At 38.2% G+C, this 12,024-nt stretch overlaps 1 protein-coding gene across 1 annotated transcript; it reads left to right on the top strand.

Moving 5' to 3' along the window:
* The first annotated feature begins 293 nt into the window (after nucleotides 1-293).
* Nucleotides 294-12,024, top strand: LOC107694168 (leucine-rich repeat-containing protein 17-like). The gene is made up of 4 exons (XM_016493783.1): nucleotides 294-578; nucleotides 5,256-6,101; nucleotides 8,894-9,049; nucleotides 10,708-12,024. The coding sequence occupies exons 2-4, from the start codon at nucleotides 5,357-5,359 to the stop codon at nucleotides 11,136-11,138; spliced, it is 1,332 nt and encodes a 443-aa protein (XP_016349269.1). The 5' UTR covers nucleotides 294-578; nucleotides 5,256-5,356; the 3' UTR covers nucleotides 11,139-12,024.

Genomic DNA, 12,024 nt, shown 5'->3' with positions numbered 1-12,024 from the left:
CTTTCTTTCTTTGAGAGGAGAAATTTTTAATAATGTATTGCTTGAGTTCGAACTCTAGTGAGCTCAAGAACCATATAAATTTGATTTGTGAACATTTTTATGAACTGGATGAACTGATTCATTCAAAATGACTCAAATTATTTACAAATAAGTTGAAGTTATGCCAGATGTCATGTCGCACATTTAATTTTTGGGTGAACTACTCCTTTAAAACAAGTCCAGAAACATACTTTCCACATCGTTTGAATGGGGTTGCCTCATCCAGAGTCTCTTTGACATCAGACTGATGAAGAGCCACACAAAGTGCTGGAAGCCTGGAGGCGGTACAGTTGTAACAGGGACATGTGGGTCTGCTCGCCTGCACAGAGACGCAACGTGTAATTTAAAACCAGGCACAAGCTTGGGGGCTGCACTGAGCCTCACACACACATATGCTCATGCACATACACACACACATACAGTCAGACCGCTGAGTTCAGGCATCCAGCACTGCACAAAGCTCATGACAGGACCTAAAGTTCAGCTAACAGGACATATCCAGATTGGATGAGATTTCGGATGCATTTCCCTGTGCACAGGTACCCGAGGACTTATATTATGGGTGTGCATGTTTGCATGTCTGTGGGGAAATCTTTCTTGCAATGCCAGTGCAGATGGACGTACAGTAAGTCATGCACTCTTGAATCGACTGCAGTTTCGTAAGAGAGGAATTGCATGCTTCCTGCAATCTTAATTTTGGCAGGGATTTGGGCATTGACTGGAGTCAGTTTGTGTGAAAAGTTTGTTTAGCAATTGTGTCTCTGCTCAAGACACACTGTCCAACTCCACATGCTGGTTCAGGAAAGTAGCAAAAACGTGAGGAGAAAGACTGAAAGACTGATTATTCTGAAATGCATGTTTGTGGTCTTCTTTAAAAAAAAAAAAAATGCCTGGACAGGAAAGTATTGATTGATGTCTATGTGAGTCCAAAGGTTCCTCTGCTTAAATATATGCTGAAAATGATTTTCACTTAAACGGACAGGTTTAATAATTATACCACTTGATTTTTTAGGGTTGAGTAAAAAGGAAAACACTTTGAGAAAACTCTTTTCCTCCTCAAGCAGGAAGTTCAAATGGTTTTAATTAAGCGCTGCTGGCCATGTAAGTGTGCTCTCTCACACACACATTGTGCTGATAACTGGGGTCTATATGGTGTGGGAGGGGGGTAAATTCTTCTCAAGGTCTCTAACCAAAATTATTTCAGGTCTTTATCTCTGGACCTGAAGTAATCAGGAGCATTCTTTTGGGCATGCTGGGTGACCTGGACTTTGGGTGGCGTGAAATATAAAAAAATAAAGGAGTTAAAAAGAAAATACACACTCCCCCTCTCATGTGGGACAGTGAACAGTGCCTGTGTTCTGCTCCATTTCGCATTGAAGTTTTCCATCCCTTGGTTCTTCTTTCTTTCTATTATTGTAGTAAACCAAGGCTGTGGCAGCCAGGGACTCGCACAAGGATTACGTTATGCTGGTTCATTCACCTGATGTGCTGACTGTTTCCTGTTAATGTCCGCTCCATTAGGAGAGCTTATCCCAGGCATATCTGCTCACAGACTCCCTTTATACCTGGGATTATCATAGTTTGTGTGTGTGTGTGATTTCAATATAACATTTCTATCCAGATAACATTTCTATCCAGATATCGACAAAAAGTTTTCAACTTAACTGTTTCTATATCTTAACAGTACAAAATTTGCTTGTGATCTCAACTCAATTTTTTATAGATGTCAAAATTACATTATAGATTTCAACTAGCAAAAGCTGTTTTATTTAGAAACGTTTATATGAAATTCTGAACATTCTAAAGGAATTTATTTGGTTAACGCAATCACAACGCAAGTGGCATTTTCTGTTTTGCTTGAGTAAATACTATATGATTGGATGTCTATCCGATAACAAAAAAAGTAAAAAAAAAATCTAGATATCAAGGCATGTTACTTCACTGATCTGTACAGGAATGCATTGCATCTGTCCTGGTACATATGCGCTAAAAGTTATAGAACCTTTTCCATTGGCATAACAACAAGTGCTGTGAAGAAAAAGCAGGAAAGTTCAATGATTATCACACAGCATGTTCACATGATGTCATAGTCATGCCGTTTTATCACTGGAAAGAGAAAACATGAAAATACAATTTCAACAATTTAATTGGATGATACATCTGTGAAAATAGCTGCACAGGGATGTCTATCCGATAACAAAAAAAGTAAAAAAAAAATCTAGATATCAAGGCATGTTACTTCACTGATCTGTACAGGAATGCATTGCATCTGTCCTGGTACATATGCGCTAAAAGTTATAGAACCTTTTCCATTGGCATAACAACAAGTGCTGTGAAGAAAAAGCAGGAAAGTTCAATGATTATCACACAGCATGTTCACATGATGTCATAGTCATGCCGTTTTATGACTGGAAAGAGAAAACATGAAAATACAATTTCAACAATTTAATTGCATGATACATCTGTGAAAATAGCTGCACAGCAACATAACTATAGACTGGAAGAATGTTGCCTGTCAGAAGTTTTGCCAAGACCTGTTAGTAGTTTTACAGTGTCTTGAAAGACAGGGAAAGCCCTGAAGCCCAAAGTCCATTGCTGAAGTTCACTGCTATCTGCTAGTGAGGAGGACCAATGAATGAAAGTGCTGTAAATGGTTCAACGGCAAGTTAGATTTTTGGGCAGATGTTCAGCAGACTCACAAACAGAATGATCAGGCTGGAGACAGAATGAGTACAGTACAGGAGCATCCCTGTTCAAGTTAGAGCTTTTTTACTAGCACTGCCCTTCCAGTTCACTCTTGTTTCTCCTGTTAGCCAATTAAAAGCATGCTGTTGCAAACTGTTGTCTCATAGAAGAGGGCTATAGTATGTGAAACTCTCTGTCAGCATTCCTATTCATCTTAATTCACATTACTCAACGGACTATGCTGGACTACTCGAGCAAACAGCACAATGTTTTGAGAGTGCTAGAGAAACACAGTCTTTATATTTCTGAAGAAGTCAATCAACAAATAGCTTATATATGTCTCTGCAATAGCACACAGCACGGTGACTCAGGCAAAGTCTATGGGAGGTAATTATAACATTAACCTCTTAAGACCCGAGAAAAAAGTTTTAGGAAAAAGTTAGTTTTTTTCCATGTCTTTACATTGTTTAGAGCATTAAAAATAATGTAAAAAAAATATATATTAAAAAAAAGATATTTCATTCATAAGTTATGCTATGTCCTCGGTAGAGGACATCGGGACTCAATTCTTTAAAAAAATAAAAAGACATAAATGAACATACATAGGCAAAAACAATTGATTTTTTAAATCACCAATACATTTTTAGTTTTCAAGATTTTTTTTTTTATCAAACTTTGTATAAAGACGATTCTCAGCTATGTTATAACAGAATGATTCAATATACTATTTTTCTTAAAAAAATAATTCTGTTTCATAAACAGGTTTTCTCATTATATACAATGTATCTATAAACTAAATCTAATTTGTATATTAATGTGTTTTGGGGGCAACATTTAATGAAAAAACAAGTGTAATAATGGGAGTAATAATTGACAAGATTTTCATAATAATATATAATATTTCATAGAATATAGAAATATAATTTCTTTCCCTGTTCATTTGTTATGTCTCCCAAAATGCGTAATAAACGTGCTTTTAGTCCCGGTGTCCTCATATGAGGACATGTATGAAATCAACGTCCTGTTTCGTAACAGAAAGTCATATTTTGATTTGAAACCCCATAACATTTTCCTGAGATGTTGATCTATGACACACAGTTAAAAAATTAGTCCGAATTAAATGATAATTACAAAATATTATCATATTTCCATAAGAGTGTCACTAAATTAATATCAGACATTTCTGAAGACCAAGGAGAGGGAGTGGTCATGGTGAAACATCCAAACATTTAGTATCTCTGAAAAGCCCTGAATGTGCTCTGTACAGGACATCCAGACTTAAAACTGTGGTATGTACAGTCTCAGAGAAATTCAGAAAAATATAATGTCCTCATATGAGGCCGCAGGGTCTTAAGAGGTTAATGCATGAGCAAACTGAGAGAAAGGCATGTAGGAAATGAGGACTTATTTGTAATTGTTATTAAATAGTAAAAATGTAGCATGTCTCCCCACAAGGCAAATATTGACATAGCAGGGTGTGGGCTCATAAAAGGGATTATGCCAGAAATCGAGTTGTAATTCATTCTGTTTTTATACAATCACTAGGGAAAGCGGTCATCCAAATATCTTAGATCACTTTAAATTATAGTTAGAACACTATGCTGCACTGATCCTTGACATATGGTAATGAAACTTTACAAAGTTTTCCTACTCCAAGTAAGGAACAATTTATGATGGACTATTAAATTGTTGAACATTAATGCACAACAAAGGTGGAAATGCAGCCATGACACAAAGTGGATTTCAAGAATGCAATGCTTATTCTATACTAAACTGTATCACAGTTACCAAACGAGCTTGTCTATATAGTGTGTTTATTTCAGGATGTGTAAATCTACTTTTTATGGTCTACTGTTACTAACGTGGAAAGAATGTGGCAAAGTGATAGTGATGATAGGTCAACAATCCTGGAACTACTTCATAGCAGTGCTGCTAGAAAGAAAAACCAACCCTTGTAACATCTGTCAACCAATCAAAATCAATTCAACATATCTAAAGATAATTAATTTCTTGGTTAATGTTTGTCACAGGTGAGGATTTGTAAGCAGTGCAACAGATTTAAGGGATGATGTAATAGGACTGGCACACATATGTGTGTACAAATGCTCCAAACTTCCTTTCTGTCAATGTCTGTGCAGCATTGATGTAAGTGCTTTAGCAAAAATATAAGCCTCACATTTTGGCATTTAAACCCTTTGGATGACTAAACTATACATTTTCATAGAAGGGAACACAAACTTATATGTTGTGGATTGAGTTTAACTTTAAAAATAAGTACTGTCCTATGAGGTTTTACTTGTTTTGAATTAACAGTAAGACAAACGTGCTATTCATTTGTGTGTATGTCCTACACAAACTTATATGTTGTGGATTGAGTTTAACTTTAAAAATAAGTACTGTCCTATGAGGTTTTACTTGTTTTGAATTAACAGTAAGACAAAGGTGCTATTCATTTGTGTGTATGTCCTCTCTCTGTTTGGAATGCAGCTCTTGTTAATGCAGTTATTTACATTTCGTTTGCCTTTTCTCAGGGACTGCAGCTGTGCTCTCTCATTCTGACTAAAGCAAGCTCTTGGTTTATCGAAGTTACGCTAAGACTCTACTTGACTGGTTAACCCTGCTGCTGTTTGCCATGCGGCTGCTCTGCGGTCTGCTGCTGCTGCTGTGCCTGGTGGTCTGGGCAACTGAGGCACGAAAGGGTGGAAAGGGACGCCGAATGCAGAGTCGAGACCGGTCAAGTACCACCAAGCGGTTTGCTGCAGACTGCAAGGAAAGTATTGTCAATGGGGAAAAGTTCTTTGACTGCCAAGAGCGCCATCTGACAGCCGTATTGTTGGGCTGGCCGGAGGACATTCACCACCTGCTGCTGGCACGGAACCGGATCCAGGTGCTGCGAGACAACACCTTCAGTCACTTCCAAAACCTGAAGAGTCTGGATCTCCAGCAGAACGAAATCTCCCGCATAGAGGAGGGAGCTTTCAACGGTCTGAGCAGACTCACCACTTTACTGCTGCAGCACAACCGTCTGCAGGTGACGAGCGAAGGCATGCTGATCCCAATGCCGCAACTCAAGTACTTGCGACTCCATGACAATCCCTGGAGGTGTGACTGCCAGCTGGACAGCCTGGTCAGGTTCATACAAGTGCCCAGTAACCGTAACATCGGCAATTACGCACGCTGTGCTGAGCCCAGGGAATTCTGGGGGAGGCAACTGAAGAAGCTGGATGCAGAGCTTCTGTGTACCCCTCAGCAGGAGAACGTATTGATCCCGCATCCTGACAATCAGCCCCTACCAGCTTCACAAAAAAAGTCTGATGCAACCTCTCTATGCCACACCTACATTCACCCTATGCCCCGTCTGGACTGCAGGAACAGAGGTGAGAAAGCTATTGCTCACTATTTTGAGGGACATTTGGGGAGAAGTGGGAGTGAAATCAAGTTGTGGTTGTGAAGAAACAAACACATTACCCTGTTTGGGAAAAGCCAATGATTCACAATTGACTTGGCAAACCATGGTGACTATAATGGTCACTGTAAAGGTGCACACAGTATTTTCTGTTTATGTTGTGTCCAGTAACAAGGGGTTACCAAGAAAGCTTGAGCAATATTTGGCTGACTGTGTGACCTCAACAGTGGTATCATGAAAAATTTGGTCCACTAAACTGATTCTGTTGGCTGAAAGAGATTTTTCTAGGTACTCTATTCTGTGATTAGCATTCATTCCCACTAAACAAATAAAAACTTAGAAATAAAGAACTATTTGACCTTACTAATATACTAATCAGTTTATTGAATTATGCATAATTATTTTTCAATCATTTACATAGTTGTTGTATGAAACATGAATGTGAAAAGATTTGGGAAGGAGGCTGCCAAATGAAATGCAATTAAGCAATTAAATCTGACAGAAAGATTAACAGGGTTAGTTTGAAAATGTGTGGTTTCTTTTTAGCAAATTGAAATGTTGAAGTGGTTTTACTGCAGTACCAGTTAGGGCAAAGTGTTGTTTATTCCACAATAAATACTGACACAATGAATAATGCTTTCCTCAAATCCCTAGACACTCCCTTTTAATTGTGTAAAGCAGCTTTTCATCTATAGTGTTTAAGAAACAATACCTGCGTACATATGCTGAGACATGGTGTCAATTTGAGGAAAAATTGGAATAAAAAATGACAACTTTTTTAAAGTTCATAGATAGATAGATAGATAGATATTATGCTGACTCGGCATGTGGTAAATTACTCTAATTCACAGCAGAGTGGAACAAATGTCTGGAAACATGAAATATAAGATGCAGGGAACTAGCGGAAAGGCAATGAGTATCTTTCCAGCTTCAACATCTGGAGACTTTTCTCTAGAGACACATTAATGCCATATTCTGACTGTTATCAAGACACCATAACTTTTCTGAAGCTTGAATCTCAGTGTTATATTTCAAAAGGCTGTATGCAAAACAAAGGCAAAATTCATATAAAAATCCCTTTGTGAATCGGTCCCCTAAAAAAAAACTCTCTTCCAAAAGCATAGGAAATACCACAATACTACGGCTATACATGCAAATCTCCATGGGAATAAGAGAACAGTGCTGGTCTGTGTCTTATGCATGTCTTATAGTGTTTCAGGGAAGGACTTAGGACAAGAGGGGTTTTTTTTCTGATGAAGAGATGACTGTGAGATATGACAAAGAAAGTGTCATTTAAATTTCACTCAAGGAAGACGGATATAATTCTGCATTTAACTATGAAAGAGCTCTTTGACGGTGTAATATTTTTTCTCTTCTCTGGAGCTCTCTGTTTCTGCACATGAATTTTGAGTTCTCCATCTTGTAAAGCGAGGTTCATTATTTTAAAAAACTAGCTAAATGTGCTCTGACATCCATAACAAGATGAGAGACACTGCCAGGCCAAAGATGAAATCTTCAGGGTTAGATGAGGCAAGCAAAACGTGTGTGATAGAAAACGTTCATTTCTATCACACATTCATTTATTTCAAATGAAGTGAAATAAATTAAGTCAGATGGATTTTGAAGTCAGTGGGATTTGGAATTCTCTGCTTGTCAGAAATAGTGAGTCAGCAGTCTGGAGTTGAGGGAGGCATCCTGAATCACTCCCTCGAACAAAAAAGTCACACTTTTGTAGCGTTACATCATCCGTTCTGGTGATCTAAGGGATAAATGGCTATTTCTTTTGTCAGCATTAATCACAGAAAGCACATGCAGGAATCTTATGGCAAGAGCAGGAGACTAAAAGCCAAGAATTAGTGATCTCAACTTCTGGGAAGGCTTTTCCCTGAATTAGTTACAAGAATTACAGCACGGTCATTTCTTTGGGTACAATTCAGAAATCTCCAGATCCCAGAGACACTGTAAAACAGTGTCATATCTACTCTAGTAGTAACTGTGGATCAAATCTGTGTTTATATAGGTGGCAGAACAAAAGCAGAATGTAAAATCTGAGCAAGATCTCTCATTGAAGGCACTCTAGGGTTTAAAACAGGTGCTCTGGCGGGTCAAAGCAGGAAGTGCAGCTATCAGTTCTGCATGCCGCATAGCTTTTGCACATGTCAAGCAGACAAGTCCCACGATAACATTTCCGAATATCACAGAGACAGTGATGTCTCACAGAGTTTCAAGAGTTACCACCAAACGTGTGCCATGTGTACGATTTTAATAGCACTCTCTGTGATGATATAAATAAATATAGCCAGGCACGGTTTGCTGGAGCCATCCAAAGTGTTGCGTTGAGCTTTCGAGTGCCCAGAATTTTCCAAAATAAACAGAGAGTTTCTTCACAATGATCATGCTTTGTGTATAATTTAAGATCCATATACAGATACTAGTTAGTTTGAATGCCATTATCAGTAAGTGTCTGAGAAAATGACTTTAGCAGACCACCAATGAGGAATCAACTGTACAGAACTTCCAACAATGGTCATGGCAGATGTTTCCATGTATGGTTAGCCTGCTGGAAATCATTTGGAAATGCAGAAAGCCCTTCAAAGTGCTTTGCAAGCACACTGTCAATTACACAATATTCCCTTGGGAATCAAAATAACTCAAAACGAAGTAACAAAGTAATGTCAATCAAACGTGTAATTGTGCTAATTATGAAGTTACCTTTTCCAACAGGCCTACATAATTACAGTAATTCAACTCTCTCTTCCACAGACCTTAAAACAGTCCCGGCTGACATCCCGTTGGATATTGTGAGACTGGATTTATCCAGAAACAACATCAAGCAGCTGAGACCAAAGGAGTTTGTAAACGTTAAAGACCTAAAGCTCTTGAACCTGAGTGGAAACAGTCTGGAAAGCATCGACACAGGTAAGCCAATGGTACACAACAAAATCCTGTCCTCAAGACATATACTTATTTGATTGTTGCACAAAGTGCAGGAAACAGATGTTTGGAAAAGCAATACAGTAAGTGACAAGGAAGGAGTCTCAATCGAAAAGAAGTCTGACATTAAAGTTCTAAAGCATCTTGTCAGGCACTGATTGAAATGACACCAGTTGGGGAATTCATGAAAGGTTAACTAGAAACCATTCATTTTCCTTTCCGTTGCATTTAGAAAACAGGCCACATTCTGTTTGTGCATCAATAGTGGTGAAGGAATCGACTCTGGCCTCTACATTAAACTGAAGGGCTTATATGTGACACTCATTTGTCAAAAGACTGGGTGGGTGAAAGAACTTAAGTAAATTATGAGTTTTTTGGGAATAAAGAATGAGAGAAATCAAAGTGTGCCTCAACTATGCAGCACAGCTATCAAGAGTTGTTATTGTGGAGAAAGCAATAAACCTCAGCATGTTCATTTTCAAGCCTTTACCAATTAGAGCAAACCGGGCAGGGGGTTCACAGAATATAATTGCTTGTAAAAAATCTGTAGGCCATTTCTTGCTGAGCAGACACATTTAGCAGCTTTAGGAATCATGTAATCTTTCTTCCATGAAACACAAAAGGACTTGTGTGTAATAGTCTGTTCAAGCCAGTGTTGTCAACAAGTGGGATCTGTGTAGATGATTTGAATAAACATTTGCAAATGATCTTAATGATGTCCATTATAAAGGGTTACCAAGACAGTATAGCTTTTATATATATATACACTTGGGCTCCCTGAACTGTAAAGGTTGAAAATCTCAGTTTTAAAGCCATACAATAACTTCAGTGTTGGGATGTGAGTCTTTAAGAAGGGTTGAATCTTGAATCTCTTTGACTTTCTATAATTTTATTTCCAGAGTCTGTCAGATACTGTACAGTCAACTCTTTGGTTTAAAGCAAATCCATTTCAAAGTCATTAGAAATGCCATATCTTTAATCAACTGACCACTGTATTTCCCTGCCTGCATTTTTTACAATTAAGTCTACCCCAAAAGCGCTTCCTCAGAGGTTTACACACAGAATTCACATTTGTCTTTTTCTCTCACCATAGAGAAATACAAACAAAAACGAAGTACTTGCTGATGCCGCTATAATTATAAGACATCTAAGCCTTTCTAGACTGCCTAAAAAATGCACTTAATCGCAGTCAGTTGGGCTCTAATGAACAGAGCAGCAGGGTGTGTCATCTAATGGTTCCCTAGAGGGATGATAGCACTCATTCAGTCACACTACAGGCTCAGGAACTGCAGTCTAGCTTCTGTTTAGTTCATCAGTCTGTTCAGAGATCACAGTGAGAACACAGCTAGTTGGCAGATTGAGCTCACTTCAATGCAAAAGAGGTGTAATTCATTCAGTCCTATCCTCTAATTAAAGGAATGTTATGGCTTTTCATATCAACAGTATGTAAATCTGTAAATAAAATCTAATTTTATATATAACACATAACCAAAAATTCCATTAATAATGCATTCAATATGGTTTAATTTGTACTTTTTCTATTTTATTTTTTATAACCTGATTTTTAAGTATTATTTATAGGTTTTGAACATTAAATCTGAAGAGACTGTTCATCTATTTACTGCTTTTTCTGTTTTCTGTAGCTGCCTTTACAGGCCTGCTGTACTTGGGAGGATTGGACCTGTCCAACAACAGCCTGCGCTATTTTCAATATGGCGTTTTGGAGGACCTGTACTTCCTGAAAAGACTGTCTCTGGAGGACAACCCCTGGATTTGTGATTACAACATTCATTACTTGATCTATTGGCTGAAGCACCACCCCGGTGTGTCCCACACAGGTCTGGTGTGCAGTGAACCAGAAGAGTTTCATGGTTGGCCGGTGGAAAATTACGTCAAGACCTACAACGCAGACTGTCCTAAAGACAAACAGCTGGGCCAGGTGCCTGGCACTGACCCGGCAGGCATCACAGCTCAGGAGCTCACAGCTGAGATAGATGAAGAGGAGCTGCTTACAGAATTGGGGCCCAGACCTTACAGAGGGCCTAAGAAATTTGAGATCATCCGTCTGACTTAAGATGGAAACTGTGATGCTGTTGGGAACTCTTTTTTTTTTTTATTTGGTCATGAACAAATCATTTTCCCAGCAAAATTCTGACTGTGTGAGAGATGAAACTTTAATATGCTGTCACATTCGCAGATTAATTCAGTCCAATCAGAAATCAATGAGTTGATGTTTACGTATTGTTTAGTATTTCTAATGAGTAATTTAGTCAATTGAATCATGATAAATAAAATACAGATTGATTTGTTTTTTTTTTAATTCACTGATGAATCTTATGTTTGTCCATTAACCAAATTTGAAGAGTTTTGTGAATTTTTTATTCAGACACAATTCAAAACGCAACAACACATAAACTCTCAAATACTTGCACATGTAAGCATAAAAACAATTTCCTTTTCCATGCAAGGCACCCACATTAGTGTTACACACAAGGTAAAGCCCACATGTTCAATTCTCCAACAAGATATAGCACAAAAAGAAACTGTAAAGTCTATAAAATAGAGACGTACGTGTATATCCACATGAAGTCAGTCCTGTGATGTATATGTCTAGAGAACATTGTCCATAAGTGACTGAAACATTAGAAAGGCATTTTTCTGAGGGGGAAGGGCAAGTGTATAGCAGTTTTTCTCCAGAGCCGCATTTTTATCTCCATCCTGTCTGAAAAGAAACAGATGCTGGAAGATTACAGATCTGCAGTTTATGTCACTGCTTTGAGAGAATGCAATGAGTGAAAAATCTGGGGAACATTTTTTGCAGTTCAGGTGGAGGGCCATATGGGGACTGACTCCATGCATTTGAGTGAAAACATGGCAGGGAATCAAAGTAAATAAATGGATGAAGAGCTCATCCTTTTAATTAATAATTGTTTTTCAGCAGCACAGATGTTTTCAGCATT

Source organism: Sinocyclocheilus anshuiensis, unplaced genomic scaffold (genome assembly GCF_001515605.1).
Source record: "Sinocyclocheilus anshuiensis isolate Anshui unplaced genomic scaffold, SAMN03320099.WGS_v1.1 scaffold1003, whole genome shotgun sequence".
NCBI lineage: Eukaryota > Metazoa > Chordata > Actinopteri > Cypriniformes > Cyprinidae > Sinocyclocheilus > Sinocyclocheilus anshuiensis.
The sequence above is the reverse complement of the archived record's forward strand: the minus strand, read 5'-3'. Positions and strand labels throughout refer to the sequence as shown.

Excerpts from the sequence above, each read along its gene's own strand:
- LOC107694168 (XM_016493783.1), top strand. The coding sequence starts at position 5,357 with ATGCGGCTGCTCTGCGGTCTGCTGCTGCTGCTGTGCCTGGTGGTCTGG. Across the intron at positions 6,102-8,893 it reads TCTGGACTGCAGGAACAGAG|ACCTTAAAACAGTCCCGGCT; the intron begins GTGAGAAAGCTA and ends TCTCTTCCACAG. Across the intron at positions 9,050-10,707 it reads TCTGGAAAGCATCGACACAG|CTGCCTTTACAGGCCTGCTG; the intron begins GTAAGCCAATGG and ends TGTTTTCTGTAG.